At 42.1% G+C, this 21,795-nt stretch overlaps 1 protein-coding gene across 1 annotated transcript in view; it reads right to left on the bottom strand.

The window, feature by feature from the left end:
• syne1a (spectrin repeat containing, nuclear envelope 1a) overlaps positions 1 to 21,795 on the bottom strand; it is a 491,960-nt gene that overhangs the window by 330,553 nt on the left and 139,612 nt on the right. Inside the window, 7 exon segments of the mRNA XM_060915606.1 lie at positions 897 to 1,084; positions 3,879 to 3,977; positions 4,073 to 4,300; positions 4,390 to 4,540; positions 9,722 to 9,882; positions 17,349 to 17,489; positions 21,551 to 21,661. Of these exon segments, the coding sequence (XP_060771589.1) occupies positions 897 to 1,084; positions 3,879 to 3,977; positions 4,073 to 4,300; positions 4,390 to 4,540; positions 9,722 to 9,882; positions 17,349 to 17,489; positions 21,551 to 21,661 (1,079 nt within the window).

Consider the following 21,795-nt stretch of genomic DNA (forward strand, 5'->3'; position numbering starts at 1 on the left):
TGAGCGCCGATATTTATTAGTTTGGTCCTGCGTTTCCTTTCCTTCGTATATAACATAACGTCTTTTCTTCTCGCTTTCTTTCCGTTACTGTAGTCGGTTTTTCACGTTTCATTCGCACACTCGCATCCTCCATTTTTCTCTCCTGTTTCAAATTTGTATCCCACAATGCCTTGCGCGAACACGGAAAGCCCACCACGTGATGTCATGCATGACGTAGTATCTTGAATTGGGTCATGGTGAAGCAGGAAAAAATAGCTGAGAATTTAGGGCCACGTGGAGATAAATTCATTAATTGTTCTTTTTTAAAAAAAAAACTAATAAAATCGGAAGTCTGTGATTCGAATTCAGTAGCTTTCCGTCCACTAAACAAAAATAACTGGGTGTCGGGGAGAATTCTTTTTATGACCTACACTTGAAAAATCTGAAAGGCAGTCTAGCTTTAACTTTCCTCCAAGGGTTATATTCAGATTTGAGTTAATGACATGTAGTGAGGATTGAGTACAACAGTTGTGCACATCAGTAGTTACGTGAGAGTTCTGCACAGTGGGTGAAGTTTAACAATGAAGACTAGAATCCTATTACGGTGTGTTCACTGCTTCAAGAACTTATCATTGTATTACTCGTTTTCATTTTTAAATTGTCTCTTGCTTTTGTATTACATCATATTACATTTAATGACAAAGGAAAAACAACCTTTTCTCTTTTCTTCGGTCCTTATTTTCTATGCCGCTATATCAAAAAATGAACTTAAGCAGCTGCGTAAACTGACTTGGAATATACGTAACTTTCCACATGCCAACTTTTGGACTGCAGAATCTGCATTATGGTCTGCTTTAACAGTCCTCTTGTCCTCAAAAGAAACTGCTGAACAACACAGAAAAATAAGCTGGACTTACTGCTGCCACCGAGTCAACAGGTCCTCCAGTTTGGCTTGTTTCCTGGCAGCCTTATTAGTGTACTGTATATGAGCCTGCTGGAGGTCTGATACTTCTTTCTCCACCTGATCTTTATGAGATATTCTTCTTAAACCCAAGCTCAATGATACCAATCTGGGCTGCAGGAGCTTAAGAGCCTGCCATGCATCCTGGGATTGGAAGAAATGTGCATAAGTATAAAAAGAAGTGTTGCTAGGCAATGCTAAACTAGTGAATGAGGATAACAGTGTAGCTAGCTATAGCACTTAGCCATATGAACAATAGTAATATGAACATTAATGAAAATGGCAGTCAAACAAGACAGAACGAGGCAGATATGTTGGTAAATTTTTAAGAAACAAACTAAAATTATACAGTCTTGTTGAGAAATGTGTACATTGGGTCACAATTTTTTTTATTAGCCCGTCAGAAAATTGGTAGCACGCAAGTCCCAAATACGTACCAGATGAGTGAGTTGGTCATGTTAACAAGCGTTTTCACACTTTGCTTGGGTTTTATGTTCCCCACACTGTACACAATTAATTAAATGAACGTGTACTAATGTGTCACCTGAAATACAGTGGATATAAAAAGTCTACACACCCCGTTAAAATGATCGTTTTTTCTGATATAAAAAAAAGAGACCACGATAAATAATTTCAAAACTTTTCCCAGCTTTAATGCGACCTGTACAATTCAATTGAAAAACAAACAAATCTGTTCGGGGGAAAAACATAAAAAATAAAAAATGTACAATAAGCTGGTTGCGTAAGTGTGCACACCCTTAAACTAATACTTTGTTGAAGCACCTTTTGATTTAATTACAGCTTTCAGTCTTTTTGGGTCGGAGTCTATCAGCCTGCCACATATAGACTTGGCAATATTTGCCCACTCTTCCTTGCAAAAGCGCTCCAAATCTGTCAGATTGCGAGGGCGTGTCTTGTTCACAGCCCTCTTCAGGTCACCCCACAGATTTTCAATTGGATTTAGGTCTGGGCTCCGGCTGGGCCATTCCAAAACTGTTTTGGGGTCGTTGTCGCGCTGAAAGATGAAATTCCTCTTCACTTTTAGCTTTCTAGCAGACACCTGAAGGTTTTGGGCCAAAATTGACTGTTATTTAGAACTGTTCATAATTCCCTCCACCTTGACTAAAGCCCCTGTTCCAGCTGAAGAAAAACAACCCCTAAACACGATGCTGCCACCACCATGCTTCACCGTGGGTATGGGGTTCTTTTGGTGATGCTCAGTGGTGTTTTGGTGTCAAACATCTCATCTCATTATCTCTAGCTGCTTTATCCTTCTACAGGGTCGCAGGCAAGCTGGAGCCTATCCAAACTGACTACGGGCGAAAGGTGGGGTACACCCTGGACAAGTCGCCAGGTCATCACAGGGCTGACACATAGACACAGACAACCATTCACACTCACATTCACACCTACGGTCAATTTAGAGTCACCAGTTAACCTAACCTGCATGTCTTTGGACTGTGGGGGAAACCGGAGCACCCGGAGGAAACCCACGCGGACACGGGGAGAACATGCAAACTCCGCACAGAAAGGCCCTCGCCGGCCACGGGGCTCGAACCCGGACCTTCTTGCTGTGAGGCGACAGCGCTAACCACTACACCACCGTGCCGCCGGCGCCAAACATATCTTTTGGAATTGTGGCCATATTCAGACCATAACACATTTTCCCGCATGCTTTTGGGAAAGTTGATGTATTTTATTTTGGAAAATTTATCCGGGCCTGGATGTTTTTCTTTGACCCTACCTCATGGTCCAGACGTATGGAGAATACGGGAGGTTGTTGTCACATGTAGTACACAACCAGTACTTGGCAGAAATTCCTGCAGCTCCTTCAGTGTTGCTGTCGGCCTCTCGGCAGCCTCCCTGACCAGTTTTCATCTTGTCTTTTCATCAATTTTGAAGGGACGTCCAGTTCTCGGTAATGTCACTGTTGTCCCATATTTTCTCCACTTCGTGATGACTGTCTTCACTGTGCTCCATGGTATATCTAATGGCGTGGAAATGTTTTTGTACCCTTCTCCTGACTGATATCTTTCAACAATGAGATCCCTCTGATGCTTTGTAAGCTCTCTGTGAACCCTGGCTTTTGCTGGAGGACGAAACTGAGTAAATGTCTGAACTTTATTTGGGGTTAATCAGACTCATTGTAATTGATGGCAGGTGTGAATCCAAAAAGGCTGAATGCTGTAATTAAATCAAAACGTGCTTCAACAAAGTATTAGTTTAAGGGTGTGCACACTTACGCAACCAGCTTATTGTACGTTTTTTATTTTTTTTCCCCCTAACAGATTTTTTTTTCCAGTTGAATTGTACAGGTTATAGGTCACATTAAAGGTGGGAAAAGTGTTGAAATTATTTATCATGGTCTCATCTTTTTACATCAGAAAATCCTATCATTTTAACAGGGTGTGTAGACTTTTTATATCCACTGTACCTTCAGACAGGAAGGAAAATATTGAAGAAAATTTAAGTCAGGTATTTGACCTTGCTGTGACCTTGAGACCATTTTGGATCATTTTCAAAATCTAATCAGTTCAGTTGCTCGTTGTAAGGAAAACTCCATATAAATCCTACAAACATTCAACCACGTGTTGTTGAGATATCACGCTAACGAGAAGCTCAGACGGATGAATGCACGGAGAAACCAAAAGCTTTATTTTGTCTTTTGGCTCAATATCCAGAAGACATGGCATTTCTGTTTTGGCTCGGTTTGTGCTTCAGTTCAGCAGCTCACATAATCTCGGAAAAAAAAAAATCCTGTTTGATTCGCTTCCTGCAGCTGAGTCGATTTGATTCATTTTCTTACAAGGATTCACTTGGAAAAGGACACCATCTCAGACGTTCTCGGACCTGAGTGCCTAAAGAACCTCCCTGGACGATACGCTTCATATATGAATGCACCCTTGGTAGCATTTCTCACTAAACCAAAGGTACGTACCATATGCTCATGAAGCGCTTGGTATGTCAGTGATGTTGATGTGCAGTCTGTAACTGGTTTATTCAACTTCTCTGTGAGATCTTTCATCATGCTTTTAACCTTAAAGAAGCAAAAAGAGACAGAAATTCAGGCTACGAATACATATCCCATAAAGTACGTCAACAAAGCAGCATACGGCGATTTAATGCTCGTACCTCATCCATATCCTCACTCAACTTCAATTTATGCAATAAGCTAGCTTGAAGCTCCGCCCCTCGTCGCTTCACGTTGTTTGAAAGCTCCTCCCAGGAACTGCTGATCTGCATTAAACGAGCTTTAATATGCTCCGCCTCTCCAGGAGTGATGAAACGAGTCAGAGCACGAGACTCCGCCTCCAGTTGCCTCAAGACGTCTTTCTTTTCCTCTAAACCTGCCTCCATCACCTAGGAAACGATGCAAGGCTCTAAGAACGAGTGCAAAACTCTAAAAATTGTTATACAGTCCCTGGGAATAAAGTGTGCTTTTTTTGAACCTGCAAAGTGTGAATCTGTCGTTCCAAGGCAGCAGTGTTGCCATCTACAGCCTCCAGCTCCTTCTCTCTCTCGCACCCCCAGTAGGACAGCGCTTCTGACTCACAACTGAAACGCTGCCATCGTGCCTGTGTCTCACCGAGCTCCCATATCCTGTGTGGAGCGAGAGAAAAAAAAAGACACATATCACACAGTCAGAAGTTTTAAAGGAACAGCTCAGGATAAAAAATTAATTGCATAGTCAAGGACATGTCTGAGGTGTGTACTGGAGCTACGACATACGTAAATAAGTGTTTCTGTGAATACTGAGAAATGTGTCCCCTAGAGCCGTCTCTCGGCCTGTGGAGAGATCTAAAACCTGGACATACAGCAAGGACTCCCTGGGGCCTACTGTGAAAAAATTCAGCAGACCTCTCGGACATTTCTTAATTGTTGGGAAAAAAATCAAAATAAGTGCGAAAATGGCCAACTTCGGGCGGCACGGTGGTGTAGTGGTTAGTGCTGTCGCCTCACAGCAAGAAGGTCCGGGTTCGAGCCCCGGGGCCGGCGAGGGCCTTTCTGTGTGGAGTTTGCATGTTCTCCCCGTGTCCGCGTGGGTTTCCTCTGGGTGCTCCGGTTTCCCCCACAGTCCAAAGACATGCAGGTTAGGTTAACTGGTGACTCTAAGGCTACATCCACACGACAACGGCAACGAGATGTTATTTAAAAATATATCGTGTCCAAATGGGCAACAATCAGTAAAATATCAGGTCCATATGGCAACGCAACGCTTGCTGAAAACGATGCAATACACATGCCACACCTCTAGGGGCGCTGTAAGACGGTCCCTTCGGAGACACCAGAACAACAGAAGAAGTAAGGACGCATGCGCATAAACTATTATGCGCGAGACTTCATATTAGCCACAAAGTCAGGAAAATCTGTTCGTAAAATTACATTATAATGACCAAATACAATGAAAAGTATTTTTCCAGTCTCACCTGTGAAAGGTAATCCCATGTGATCTCGTTTGGACGGCAAACCTGTTGGTACAGTTAAACACAGCTAATCTTTATTCTCCACTTTGACCTATCGAATATGGCGGCGAGGATGACGTATGATTCTACGCGGAAGGCAGCGTCTTTAATGGTCCGGAATAAATTGAATGCTACACGTTGATGGATTAATTTGCTCTTCTACGCCCTTTTTGAGGAATGTATTGTAGGACTTAAACCAACATCTGAAGAGGTGAGATCGCTCCTTTTTTTCCCTATTTTTGCTGGCGGGATTGACTCTGCCCTAAGGGCAGAGTCTCTCTCTCTCTCTCTCTCTCTCTCTCTCACTTTGCACCATTACACAATAAATATTCACAGTGAAAATATTTTGTAAGCGCGTTTCATGAACCAAGTTATAGGATTTGTTGACAACTCGCATCGAGTTCGTTACACTTCTACCCGGCGTGAAGCACTGACAGTCATGTGGTTGTGACATCATCGTAAACAAATCCGTTCTACTCATCCAGACGACTTCACAACGGCAACGTTGCCAGATCTTTCCACTCTGGAACCCGTTCTCAAAAAGATTGCGTTTTGGGCACCCAAAACGCCGGTGCCGTGTGGACGCCAGGCCTAAACGATAAGCAATTGTATCGGAGTCACCTGAATCCGTTGCCGTGTGGACAGGGCCTAAATTGACCATAGGTGTGAATGTGAGTGTGAATGGTTGTGTGTCTATGTGTCAGCCCTGTGATGACCTGGCGATTTGTCCAGGGTGTACCCCGCCTTTCGCCCGTAGTCAGCTGGGATAGGCTCCAGCTTGCCTGCGACCCTGTAGAACAGGATAAAGCGGCTACAGATAATGAGATGAGATGACAAATGGCCAACTTGGCTCGTCCCACACAGCTGTAACCTTGGTTTGAACTAACAGTGTTATTTCTCCACTAAAAGCCAGCAGACAGGGTTATCTTCAGTGCATGTCATGGATATGAGTGTGTTGGAAGAAAATACAACTAAACTTCATGCAGCTTTTAATCATTTCGACTGCAGCTCAGCCAAAGTAGGTGTCCCATGAAGCATAGTTGCGGTCAACTCTGTAACGGTGCTGAATTCAGCCCCAGTGTTGCAACGGTTACTCAGATACAAGGTTCGTCTACCTCGTGTTATCTGGCAGGGAGGGCAACAGAACAACATCTCATACACACCATCATGTATACTGCTTTTGGTATGTTTTTTTGCATGGAGTTGAGTGTGTAAAAATTGAAGCGTACCTTTTTTTACGTATCAACTATGTGACGGTGATGACATCTGTGTGACTAAGTGTGGTAAGTAGTCAGTATGATGAAAAAGTGGCAGCCCACTCCCTTCACGCACATGACCCTGGGCGATAATAGGTTGCTACCAATGGACAAGCCAAAAAGCCCAAAATGTGTCAACTATGTGACGTCAACTATGTGACGTCTAACTGAAGGTAGATTTAGCATTGCTGATGCTGATGAATACTGCACTAGTCCTGGGTATGACTTTAAAATGCGACCCGTGGAGAGTCTCAGGTCCAGGAAGACTTGAGTATTGGCGAAAGTGGAGTTACCCCTTAATCAGCATTGCTCCCAGGTCCGCTCTGACCCGGAGTGGTAGCACCTGCCTGGGTTCCAGCGATGGGTTAAATAGTACATCGCCAATTAGGTGCCGGCAGCAGGACGCTTTTTGGTGCAATATGGCAGATGAACCCAACAGGATCAATGGTGCACCACCTGATGGCATGCAGAAGAGCCACTCAAATGGCTAATGGATGGCATCACTTGGCAAGTCAGTTGTCACTGTGGGGCAACTTCCATACCCGTTAGGCCTGTGGCACTTTTGTGCACCACTTGGCATCAGGTCTGGAGGTCCAGAGAGACAACACGATGGGGGCGTGACGTCGTTTGCCTTACCTTACTGTGTAAGGCACTTCATTAGGAGAGAAGAATAGTATGCGAGAGCTCACAAGGCCAGACATTCCATGGCAGCTCGGCCAGGCCATTCATGCCTCCACTGAGGGTGACTCTGTCGCAGACCTCGCGGCCCATCTGCATTTCTGTGCATCCTAATGAAGCAATCATCATTGCTAGCGATGGACAGCCACCACCGCCGACGGATACCGCAGTGCAGGCTACATTTCCACCAACAATGTCTACCGATGAAGCCAAATTCGAGACAACAAGCCATTTGATTTTGACTTGGGGGTGCACAAAAAGTAACAGGCCTAGCTTAGTCATTATTAGCTTAAATATTTTGACTACATTCAGCCCCAAATTAAGATAAAAAGTTACAAGTTAGTATTTTCTGTCATTTATACAAAATCCTTAAAGACTAGAGCCACCAGGATTCTATTACAGGAATGGATAATAGCTGGTCTGTCTGTCACAGAGTTGATGTCTCACAAAATTATGGATGTGATTAGTGTTGTATACTGAAAAATATAAAAGCATTTGAGCACGGCTCTGCTGTGTACCATTCACTTGGGATGTGATACTATCATTTGGCAGTATTTATACCAAAACCCAACATACTTCATTTTGGCTAAACTGCCCAGCCTAAATTTCTCAGTATTCACAGAAACACTCAAGTATAACTACTCGGTGGCTGTCCATCACTAGCGATGATGATTGCTTCATTAGGATGAGCAGAAACGCAGATGGGCCCGCACCAGAGTGCACCAGACTTATTCTCCTTTCCTAATGAAGTGCCTTGGACAGTAAGGTAAGACAAACAATGTCATGCCCCCATCGTGTTGTCTCTCTGGAATGCCAGACCTGATGCCAAGTGGTACACAAAAGTGCCACAGACCTGATGGGTATGGAAGTTGTCCCGCAGTGACAACTGACTTACTGAGTGATGCCATCCATTGGCCATTTGAGTGGCTCTTCCGCATGCCATCAGGTGGCGTGCCATTGACCCTGTTGGGTTCATCTGCCACATTGCACCGAAAAGCGCCCTGCTGTCGGTGCCTTATTGGTGATGTACTATTTAACCCATCGCTGGAACCCAGGCAGGTGCTACCACTCCGGGTCAGAGCGGACCTGGGAGCAATGCTGATTAAGGGGTAACTCCACTTTCCCCAATATTCAAGTCATCCTGGACCTGAGACTCACCACCGGTTGCAGTTTACAGTCATACCCAGGACTATAGCAACTACTAATGCCAATATCAAGGGGACACATTCAAAGAAGCTCTTAGCAAAGTTACTTTAAGAGACCCTCTTATGAGTGAGCTGGGGAAAACCACGTACCAATCAGAACTAACTGTACTGCTCTCAGCCAATCAGAACACACTGTACTGCTTTCAGCCAATCAGAACACACTGTACTGCTCTCAGCCAATCAGAATTAATTGTACTGCTCTCAGACAATCAGAACTAACTGTACTGCTCTCAGCCAATCAGAACACATTGTACTGCTCTCAGCCAATCAGAACACACTGTACTGCTCTCAGACAATCAGAACTAACTGTATTGCTCTCAGCCAATCAGAACACACTGTACTGCTCTCAGCCAATCAGAACTAACTGTACTGCTCTTAGCCAATCAGAACACATTGTACTGCTCTCAGCCAATCAGAACACACTGTACTGCTCTCAGACAATCAGAACACACTGTACTGCTCTCAGCCAATCAGAACTAACTGTACTGCTCTCAGCCAATCAGAACACACTGTACTGCTCTCAGCCAATCAGAACTAACCGTACTGCTCTCAGCAGCAAACAAACAAACAAACAAACAAAGAAACCCCACTGAAAACAATACCTCGCCCCCTGGTGGACTCCGTCCCGGGAGCGGTAATAATTTGAGAATTGTCTCAGTTACATTTCAAGAATAAAATCAATTTCCCAAGGTCCAAGAAAAATAGCAATATTTTCAAAATAAAAGTCTTAAACGTAAACAAATAAAGAGAAATATTTTGAGAATAAATTCTCAAAATGGTGTTTATTGTATCCTTGTAATATAAGAATCTATGGCGATATTTCCCAAAATGCAATTTATTTTTCGAATTGAGGTTTTTTTTTTTGTGTCGTACTATTAACATATTTTCTAAACAATGCAACACCATTTTGAATTTGTTTATTTATTTGCTTATTTTTTCTACAGGAAAAGCCAGCTTCAGTGACCTACAGCCTGAGTAGATCAGCACTAATCCATTTAGTCAAAAAAAAAAAATCATAATAAAACCTTTTATCCTTTGCTAAAAGACAAAACCTCTGGATAAACTGACGGAGATCTCAGCAAAATATTTTAATTATTTATTGAATATCACCGGCTTTTCTTTTCAAATCTCTCCTCACGAAGTCACTAAATTTGAAAATGTCTCGGTAAGCAGTCTCACATTTTCCCGAGGCTGTCCTGCATGTCCCTCACTCTCCTCTGAGCTACTTTGGCTTGATCACGCAGCAGAGAATAATTCTCCGAACCCAAGTGAATCTCAGACGCCTTCTTCATCAGTGAATCGGTCTTCTCGATGAACACACCCGTCTGTGTATGAAGCTCCTACACACAAACACACACACACACATACAAATATTGATAAGAAAATCATAAACATGAACAGGAAGTGGAGATTTTGCTTTTGTAATTACACGGCCAGTCAAATGTCCAGCATTAAGGATTCAAGTAACAGCTACAGAATAGCAGTGGTGTTAAAAATCACAAGCGACTGTCCATGAAATAACTTAAGTCTTGATATTACATGGACACGAGTGTTTTACTGGGAAATACGCCACTCGTATTTTTCATACGAGCTCCATCCGGGACACGGAGAACCAAAACTGTGGCATGAATCTCTATATGTCACTCGTGAGGAAATCAATGCTAAATTTTGTTTATCATACGAAATGCATTACATCGCGGATCTGAGTGACATATTTAAATAATATCGGCTGGCTTTTTTTCATGGTATATCAGATATATTCCATTCAGCTAGCATGATATTGGATGAATCGAAGACGAGTAGCTGAATGGAATATATCTGATAGGCCATGAAAAAACGCCAGCCGATATTATTATTATACATACACATTCCTTTAAGGTGTTCGACGTGTCTTTCTCTTTCAAAATTCTCTCAAAATCTTCCGTATTTAACGAAGCAAACCTGGCGGCCATGTTTGTTTAAAATTGTCCCAGTCGCTCACTCGCTAGCGCGGAAGTTTTACGTCTCCGACGTGTGACGTCATGTTGTCTTGACAACCGTGCAATATCGTAAACCATATTCAACGCTCATTCTCCATTGGGTAGAGTGACGTAATACACGTAGGATAAGCGATATGCTAACAATATTGCATGCTATCAAACCGAATGAACGAAACCCGCTAGAAAGGAATCGAACACGTTTTACATCCATCCACCGCTCAAAGATAAACGTCATATTTTCATGTAATATTCTGTATATATTTAAGAATTACTTGCTGAAGGTGAAGTGAATATCGGTGAATAACATCCGCGATGAAGTTGAGGTTATTATTCACGGATATTCACGGAGCCTGAGGTGGATAATTGTTTTAGTACAAATACACAGGTGATTGATTTAAAAAATATATATAAAAAATCATATTAAAAAAAATTGTCAATCTTCAAAAGCAGCATATAAATGTAATAACTGTATGGCGCAGACTTGTGTCACTTATCAACGCCGAGTCGCATAAAAGAATTTGGTTTGAAATCGATAAAATAAATCCCGATTCCACCTTCCCTTTGAATAGTTTTAGACCAAACTTCGTAGCATCTTTAGTGCTTTTAGGAACAGTGTTTTTTTTTTCATCATTTCTAATTCTTCCTCACTTACGGTGACAAAGTGATTAGCCGCCATTTTGCCGAGTCGCCCGAGGTGCTTATCGAGAAATAGTCTATATTCTATAATCACCTCTGTATTTGTACTAATAAAGCCTTATTATGAGCAGAACTCTACGCTGACGCTTTATTAAAGGCAGGTGAATCTGAAAATAAAGATGAACCATCCGAATATGAGCATGTTAAAATACTCAGAGTTGAGGCACTGGTGTAAATCAGGCTATTAGTTTGTTATGTTTTGATCATGTGTTTGAAAATATTACAGAAAGAAAGAAACAGAATTAAGCGAACATGTCTCGAGACTGATGATGAACTGGAGTGATGTAGCTGAGGTTGAGGAACTGTCCAAACCAGAACTCATACATCATACCAGTGTTGTACGGTAGACGAGTCACTAAACCTCGAGTCCGAGTCCAGTCTCGAGTCCCCAGTGTTAAAGTCTGAGTCATTAAAAAAAATTTGGATTCGAGTCCACTATTGATCCGAGTCGAGAACAAGACTCCACCCGCACCATGTGACGGTGTCTGTTTCAGCGCCATTAACACTAGTTTGTTCCTGAACAGGTGAATGCGCTTCTCTTTATCAGGGAGTGTGAAGTATTCTGTCAGAGATGGTTGGGAGACGGATGGAAGTGCAGAAGGTGTGTTTATTAATACAAGTGAAGACAAACAATCCACAGGCAAAATCGTAAAATGGTGAAACAGGCGATCGGTTGGACGAGGCACAAACAGGCTATCAAAGACGAGAAACAGGAAATCAGGGATCAGGAAACCAAACAAGGAAATAAGGCTCAGCAACGCAACTCAATACTTCGCAAAGCAAGTGTGTTTTCACAGTTTTTATATCGGCGCGCATTAATCCTGTGCAGGTGCGAGTTGTTTATGGCGCTATCTGATGCACGCGCCAAGGAGCGCAAGTGTGAGACTTTTGCACAAAATTAGTATAAAAATTCATGTAGATATAAATATCTTATACCAAATTATTATGGCGTGTTACAAAAAATAAAGAAAAAATCAGAGTCCTCGTCTCCAATGTACGAGTCCGAATGCGGTTAATGTATGAGTCCGAATCATCAGTGCTCGGGTCCAAGTCGAGTCACAAGTCCTTAAAAATTAGGGCACGAGTCGGACTCGAGTACTACAAGCCTGCATCATACTGACCCTAGTGGAGGTTTTTTCCTGCTTTTACAATACATATATTTGTTATTTCCCAGCTGGGAGGTCCGTATGGTGAAATACCGTGACCGAGGTCTTGAAAGTACTGAGCGAGGCCCTCTGGGCCGAGGTCAGTATTCAAGGCCAAGGTCACGGTATTTCACCATACGGACCGACCTTAAGCTGGTAAATAATATATTTATTTTTTTCTTTACCAAATTCTAACAGAAAACGAGAGCGCCCGAAAGGGAAAACCATACATGTCAACCTTTGGTCAATCAAACCTGTATAACCAACCTCCAAAATCCGTATTTCCCTTATAAAATCCATATAAGATGCAAATTAAAATAATTTACCTAAAATTTGAATGATAATTAACAATGATATATCCCAGTTACTTTTTATTCAATATTAATAACAATAAACCTTCAGAATGAATACAAAGCTCCAATGTTTGACAAAAACTAGGGCTGTCGAAGTTAACGCGATAACGCGTTAACGCGATCTCAATTTATCACGATTAAAAAAAATAGTGCCGTTAACGCAAATTCTAATTTGGCCCTGCGAGTCACCCGTAGTTCGTGTTGAGGCTTGTCGCGCGCTGCTTCAATAAGAGCAAGTGTGAGTGATGGAGAAAGGTCTGTTAAACGGGAAGTTTCATTTCAAAAGTAGAGTGTGATTGAGCATAGACATATAAACATAGACGCCGCCTTCTGCGTAGAATCATACATCATCCTCGCCGCCATATTGGATGTGGCAAAGTGGAGATTCTTCAGCCGTCTCTGGTATAGCGTCTAGACAGTAGCCGAGAATAAAGATGCCTCATTCATGTGCTGCGTTTAACTGTACCAACAGGTTTACCGTCCAAACGAGATCACATGGGATTACCTTTCACAGGTGAGACTGGAAAAATACTTTTCATTGTATTTGGTCATTATAACGTAATTTTACGAACAGATTTTTCTGACTTTGTGGCTAATATGAAGTCTCGCGCATAATAGCCGCTCGGTGAAACCTGTCTCCAAACAACGAAGTATTTCCTTCGTAACTACGCTGATAACACTTTGTGTTTTTGTCAAACATTGGAGCTTTGTATTCATTCTGAAGGTTTATTGTTATTAATATTGAATAAAAAGTAACTGGGATATATCATTGTTAATTATCATTCAAATTTTAGGTAAATTATTTTAATTTGCATCTTATACGGATTTTATAAGGGAAATACGGATTTTGGAGGTTGGTTATACAGGTTTGATTGACCAAAGGTTGACATGTATGTTTATAACCATCACATTAAAAGTTATATATGTTGTTTTGATGCCTGTTTGTTTCACAAATATACACTGAGTGCAGAATTATTAGGCAAGTGAGTATTTTGACCACAACATCCTTTTAATGCATGTTGTCCCACTCCAAGCTGTTTAGGCTTGAAAGCCTACTACCAATTAAGTATATCAGATGCTGTGCATCTGTGTAATGAGAGGGGGTGTGGTCTAATGACATCAACACCCTATATCAGGTGTGCATAATTATTAGGCAACCTCTTTTCCTCTGGCAAAATGGGTCAGAAGAGAGATCTGACAGACTTTGAAAAGTCTAAAATTGTGAGATGTCTTGCAGACGGATGCAGCACTCTTGAAATTGCGAAGAGGTTGAAACGTGATCACCGAACAATCAAGCGTTTCATTGCAAATAGTCAACAGGGTCGAAAGAAGCATGTGGGGAAAAAAAAAGGCGCAAAATAACTGCACATGATCTGCGGAAAATCAAGCGTGAAGCTAACAAGCAGCCATTAGCATCCAGTTCTGCCATATTCCAGAGTTGCAACATTCCTGGAGTGTCAAAGAGTACAAGGTATGCAATACTGAGGGACATGGCCAAGGTAAGGAAGGCTGAAAAACGACCACCACTGAGTAAGGCACACAAGATAAAACGTCAAGACTGGGCCAAGAAATATCTTAAGACTGATTTTTCTAAGGTGCTGTGGTCTGATGAGATGAGAGCGACTCTTGATGGGCCAGATGGATGGGCCTGTGGCTGGATCAGTAATGGGCACAGAGCTCTACTCCGACTCGGACGCCAGCAAGGTGGAGGTGGAGTACTGCTATGGGCTGGTATCATCAAAGACGAGCTTGTTGGACCTTTTCGAGTTGAGGATGGACTCAAACTCAACTCCCAGACCTACTGCCAGTTCCTGGAATAAACCTTCTTCAAGCAGTGGTATAGGAAAAAGTCAGCATCTTTCAAGAAGAACATGATTTTCATGCAGGATAACGCTCCATCTCATGCGTCCAAATACTCCACTGCGTGGCTAGCCAGTAAAGGTCTGAAAGGTGAAAAAATAATGACATGGCCCCCTTGTTCACTTGACCTAAACCCCATAGAGAACCTGTGGTCCATTATAAAACGTGAGGTCTACAAAGAGGGAAAACAGTACACCTCTCTGAACAGCGTCTGGGAGGCCGTGGTTGCTGCTGCACACAATGTTGGTCGTGAACAGATAAAGAAATTGACAGAATCTATGGATGGAAGGCTTTTGAGTGTCCTCATGAAGAAGGGTGGCTATATTGGTCACTGATTTGTTTTTGTTTTGTGTTTGAATGTCAGATATGTTTATTTGCAAATCTGGAGTTGTCATATCAGTGTACCTGGTGAAAATAAATAAGTGAAATGGCTACATATTTGGTTTTTATTAAGTTGCCTAATAATTCTGCACAGTGAAAGTTACCTGAACACATACATATTCTCCTAAAATGGCCAAAACTAAAAACGCCCCACTCTAACTTCCATACATATTCAGCTTTGATATTTATGAGTCTTTTTGGTTGATTGAGAACATAGTTGTTGTTCAGTAATAAAACTAATCCTCAAAAATACAACTTGCCTAATAATTCTGCACTCAGTGTACGTGTGTGTCTTAATGGGTGAATAAAAGGCATCGAGTTAAATATTATTGTAGAAAGGGGTTTTATGAAGTTCAGTCCATTTACTTGCATTGGTTTACGGGGAAGATTTGCCACATCTAATATGGCGGACACTCTGACGTATCCCAGCAACGGGCCACCAGCTCAATGCGGCGTCTATGTTTATATGTCTATGGTGATTGAGTTGGTTTTGGTATGCACTTATACTTTTGCAAAGTGAGATTTCAGTATGCTGTAGCACTGTGATATGACACTAAATGTCTTTATTGAAGTCCAACTGCAATTTATTTTTGTTTGCACAGCACTGTGAAGTCCTATAGGCTGTGACTGAATACGACTCCAGCACAATTGAAGTTTTATTTCATTTTTATTTTCTTTTGTCACACATGTCTGAACTGAGACACAGTAGTATGTGACTACATGTTTTATATTTGAGACTACAGCTCCCTAATCCATCACAAAATCCAATTTTGTGTTTTGTATGTTCAGTACTGCCTAGTATGTGAGTGAATAAACTCCCTTACCATTTTCTCTTGTCCCAGCAGTTTTTAACAAGTACTTTTAGCATAAAATGTGTTCACCATTTTAATTGTAACATTTCACTTTAAAAGCCTTATTCATTTACATAGATTTAGAAAAATGCGATTAATCGCGATTAACTATATGAAATTCTGAGATTAATCACGATTAATTTTTTTAATCGTTTGACAACCCTAACAAAAACACAAAGTGTTATCAGCGTAGTTACGAAGGAAATACTTCGTTGTTTGGAGACAGGTTTCACCGAGCGGCTATTATGCACGAGACTTCATATTAGCCACAAAGTCAGGAAAATCTGTTCGTAAAATTACGTTATAATGACCAAATACAATGAAAAGTATTTTTCCAGTCTCACCTGTGAAAGGTAATCCCATGTGATCTCGTTTGGACGGTAAACCTGTTGGTACAGTTAAACGCAGCACATGAATGAGGCATCTTTATTCTCGGCTACCGTCTAGACGCTATACCAGAGACGGCTGAAGAATCTCCACTTTGCCACATCCAATATGGCGGCGAGGATGACGTATGATTCTACGCAGAAGGCGGCGTCTATGTTTATATGTCTATGACTTCACGGTTGGCGGGATTCTCGCAATGCGGTGTGCGCATGATCAAAAGTGGAACGAAGTCTCGCTACCACAAGATAACGCGCGATTTCATAAGACTCTTTATTGGCTGGCTGTGGTGTACAGTACGTTTGTAAATGTTATGCGCTCTTTTATCATCATGGGAATTGATTATAGCTCTAAATAAATATTGAAGTTTTTTTAAAGAATCCGTATAACTTTATTTATACGCCCGTATACTACGTTTATTGAATCAAATCCGTATAAAATACGGACATTCCGTATAGGTTGACATGTATGGAAAACCGAGCCGAGCCGCCATTTTGAATCCTCATTCATGGCTGTAATGCAAATGGCTTCCTCCTCGGTATACAAGTGCACTTCCATGGCAGGAAAAAAAAAACATTTTACCGCCTATATCATCCCCTATTTATACAAATAGGAGTCATTCAGGATTCAGCCATGTTTTTGCTCGGCGTTAGCAAGTTAGAGGTTTTTAGCTTTCTCCTGAAATGTTTTCTTTTATTTCTTCTTCCTCAGGGTAGTAAAACTCGCTTTCGCTGTGAACACTGTCGTTATCGCTATCCATGCTGTAAAATTAATGCTATTCTCCTGAGAAATGCTGGCAAAAATTTATAAGATTTTTGATAATCTTATAAATAAATCTTATAAAAAAAGATAAATGTTGACAAAAAATGCTACTATGTTTGTTACTGTTGTGAACGAGCGAGTCGCCAAAGGTCCGTAACCGGGGTCCATATCGTAGCGCTCACCAGCCAATCAGAGCGCAGGATTTGGACCACGAAAAAAAAAATTAATAATAATGAAAAAAAAAGAAATTTAAGCCACACCTACAATCCAGATACGGATATTTGTCATCCAGAACAGAAAGAGACAGTATCATTGTGTTATAGAAAGGTATCTTGGGTCAACAATCTTCGATGGGATTGTTTTAAATGTTCGAACAGTGCAGGTTTCAGTCTTACGCGAGCGTAATCGAGTTGATTCGTGAGGTCTTCCAGGCTGCTGAAGATAAACTCTCTCTCCAGGACAGGAGTCGCCCTGCATACAAACTGCCACACGGCCTCTCGGTCCAGATCAAACTCCTGCCATGCGCTCACAGTGGCCTAAACACACACACAAATATGAGTCAAACATACCATCAAACTGCATACAATTTATAACTAATAATACCACAAGACTGTTTATAAACATCGACACGACAGCGTGGTGAGTTCTGGATTCTGATTGGTCAGAAGGTCGTGATTAATTTTCTTTAACAGCAGCTCTGACCTTAAAGCCTACAAATCGTAGGCTTGTTATATACTGTTGCTCGAATACGTTCTCGTTGCTATAGTAACAGCTCATTCACGTGGACTCTTAACACAGCGGATGTTGGATTTGGAAGGAGCCTCCAGTGTCAGGGCTTTGTAACTGGGAAACTGACTTGTTTTGCGGATGTTCCACAACATTTATACGCTCAGAGGCCACTTTATTAAGAACACTCATCCATCCACCTGCTATTTTGTTTGATGCGGTTCTCTAATCAGCTGATCGCTTGACAGCAGCACGATGCATCAAATCACGCAGATACAAATCAAGAGCTTCAGCTAATTAATGTTCGCACATCAGAATGGGAAAAATTGTGATCTCACAGTGAAGTGTGACTTTCTTTCACTGTGGCATGGGTTAGAGCCCTGCACTCCCGCGGGAGTCCCGCGGGACCCGATGCAAAGCAGTGCGGCGCAGGACAAATTCTGAAAGCTCATTGCGGGCGTGGGAGGGAGGGGGAGTGCACAATGCGGGAGCGGGAGCGGGAGAGGTGATAAGCTGCAGTCCCGCTAACTAAAAACGTGTTTAAAATAAAATTTATAAATTATTAATTTAGGTCTATCATATATAATTTGTGCTGGATATTTTATTTGGCATTAATAAAAACATTTTAAGATGCCTAAATTTGCGGATGTGGTCTAATCTTGCGTACGTTTCCGATTCCTTTCCGCTCAAATCCACTCAAAGTAGGGGGCGGGGCACCATCACGCTGTGTCTTTAAATTATATTAATTTCTTATAGGCCTACTTGTATTTCCTAGAATGTAAATGTGAGGAGTGACATATAAGCTATGTGCAATGTACAATATTCTTAATATCCACTGTAGATTTTGGTAGGTGTGTTGGGTATCTCTGTAAAGCCTCAGCTGCGCATGCCGCCTGGCAACGCGCACCCTCGCTACGTGCGCTAGGTGAAGGATCGGTCAGTGGAGAGCTCAGCTAAGCTCAGCATGTTTAATTCCCCAAGCCAAAGAACTTTCGTGAGAAATAACGCGAACGTCTGCATCATGCGGGATTTGTGGGCGGGAGCGGGACAAAATATGGCAGGCACGGGTGAGAGCGGGACTGAAAATCATAATTCTTTGCGGGAGCGGGACTGCACAATGTGGGAGCGGGCGGGAGCGGGACTGAAAATTCTGTCCCGCGCAGACCTCTAGCATGGGTGTCGGTTTGAGTTGGTTCGAGTGTTTCAGAAACCGTTGATCTCCTGATGTTTTCACACACAACAGTCTCTAGAGTTTACACAGACAGAATGGTGCGGAAAACAAAAAAACATTGAGTTGAGTGAGTGGAAACAAACGCCTTGTCGATAAGAGAGCTCAGAGATCAGACAACGGACAGACTGGTTCGAGCCTTTTTCGCCGGGAAGGATATAGCAGCTCATGTAATCACTCTTTGCAACCGTGGTGAGCAGAAAAGCAAGAATCAAGAACAAGTTCCTATTAAAGTGGCCGGTGAGTGTACAGTGCCTTGCAAAAGTATTCATCCCCCTTGGTGTTTGTCCTGTTTTGTCGCATTACAAGCTGGAATTAAAATGGATTTTTGGACGGTTAGGACCATTTGATTTACACAACATGCCGACAGCTTTAAAGGTGAATTTTTTTTTTTAATTGTGACACAAACAATAATTAAGATGAAAAAACAGAAATCAGGAGTGTGCATAAGTATTCACGCCTTTTGGATGAAACCCCTAAATAAGAGCTGGTCCAACCAATTCACTTCATAAGTCACATAATTAGTTGCTTAAGATCCACCCATGTGCAATCAAAGTGTCACATGATCTGTCTGTATAAATCTGGAAGGACCCTGACTCTGCAACACGACTAACGCTACGTTCACACTGCAAGGCTTAATGCTCAATTCCGATTTTTTTGTGAAATCCGATTTTTTTGTGAGGTCGTTCACATTAACAAATATATGCGACTTGTATGTGATCCTCAGTATGAACGAAAAGCGACCTAAAAGTGTTCCGCATGCGCACTGCAGGATACGACGATGTCACACGCAGTGAGCATGGCCAGTGTTTACGGAAGTAAAACCGCCCGGTTGCGGTATGACCCATCCAATCTAGCTTGAATAGCTGCATCCCTCCAAATGGAAATCAGCTCCCTAACCTCTGCGTCCTTCCATTGAGAAGATTCAGAACCTTCACAGCCCGAAGCGTCCCTCGCATTGATGTCATGCGCAGGGGCGCAGATACGTTTTTTGAACTGGGAGGGACAAAAAACTGGGGGGGACAAAGCTGCCAGCAAACCAACCCCAACCCCGATATGCCTGTCAAACTTGTTGTTAGTAACCATAGCAACCAAGCTCGAGCTCGCAACCTGTGCAGTCTGCGCAGCTCAACCAACCGAATATCAGTCTTTGTTTTGTTTTATGTGAGTTGTTGCAACTATGTATACACTGCCGTGCACCTCAATAAACCGAATGGTAATTAGTCTTTTGATTTTTCCGTGAGGTTTGCCTTATGCAAAGAAAGACAGCATAGACGTTTTTTCCTCCCTATAAGTGGGGGGGACCGAACGAGGTGAATTTAAATCTGGGTGGGACGAGTCCCCCCCTCTATCTGTGCCCGTGATTATGCGCCATGTTGTTGTAACTTTTTTTGAGAGACCCGCCGCCTACTTCAGTGCAGAATAGTGACATTTGTGGCTTGTTGATGACGTGTAAGTCGGATGAATGCGACCTGGCGGTTCAGACTGAAGTCGCATATGAAAAGAGCGGATAGGAATCGGAATTAGGACCACATATCCAAACGGCCTGGGTCGGATTTGAAAAAATCGGATCTGTGTCGTTCATATTGTCAATAAAAGATCGGATACAGGTCACATATGGGCGAAAAGATCGGATTTGAGTCACTTCAGCCTGCAGTGTGAACGTAGCCCAAGCGAGCAACATGAAAACCAAGGAGCCTCCAAACAGGTCAGAGACAAAGTTGTGGAGAAGTATAGCTCAGGGTTGGGTTATAAAAATATCACTCCACAGAGTGGGTGGGGCTTTATGGAAGAGTGGCCAGAAAAAAGTAATTGCTTAAAAAATCACGTTTGGAGTTTACCCAACAGCATGTGGCAGACTCCCCAAACACATAGAAGATTATTCTCTGGTCAAATGAGACAAAAATTGATCTTTTCGGCCATCATGGGAAACGCCACGTGTGGCACAAACCCAACACCCTGAGAACACCATTCCTACAGTGAAGCATGGTGGTGGCAGCATCATGCTGTGGGGATGTTTTTCATCTGCAGGGACAGGAAAGCTGGTCAGGACTGAAGGAAAGATGGATGGCACTAAATACAGGACAAAACCTGTTTGAGTCAGCCAGAGGTTTGAGACTGGGATGAAGGTTCATGTTCCAGCAGGACAATGACCCTAAACATACTGCTAAAGCTACACTGGAGTGGTTTATAGGGAAACATATTTAAATGCCTTGGAATGGCCGAGTCAAAGCCCAGACCTCAATCCAATTAAGAATCTGTGGCATAACTTGAAGATTGCTGTACACAAATGCAATCCATCTAACTTAAACACTCCAGATTTCTGTTTTTTTCATCTTAATTATTGTTTGTGTCACAATTTAAAAAAAAAGCAATGTGCACCTTTAAAGTGGTCGGCATGTTGTGTACATCAAATGGTGCTAACCCTTCAAAAATCCATTTTAATTCCAGCTTGTAATGCGACAAAACAGGACAAACACCAAGGGGGATGAATACTTTTGCTGTATATGTTTAAAAAAAAAATACATGGAATTTGCTGTGGTGTAACAGGAATAAAACATCGGTACAATAGTTCTACTTCTCTGCTTCCCGACACCACACCGTCACTGATTATTTTCCTAAACCTGCACAGCACTGAATCACCTGTAGACGTTTCTCTTGTGCTGCCCGACTGCAGTCTTCGCTACTCTCCTCACCGTGAAATGATGCTTCACACATATATCCTTTTCTCTTCTGCTGGGATTTCAGCTTTTGCTGTTCGAAGGGGGAAAAAATTAAATAAATAAAGCGCATTAAAATAAAGTAGATGCATCCATGTATTATTTATACACATTTCTGATGATAGGTTAATTCATGCGTTCTGTCCATTTATTATTTATATTAGCTTT

Source organism: Neoarius graeffei, chromosome 3, assembly GCF_027579695.1.
Source record: "Neoarius graeffei isolate fNeoGra1 chromosome 3, fNeoGra1.pri, whole genome shotgun sequence".
In the NCBI taxonomy this organism is placed as follows: domain Eukaryota; kingdom Metazoa; phylum Chordata; class Actinopteri; order Siluriformes; family Ariidae; genus Neoarius; species Neoarius graeffei.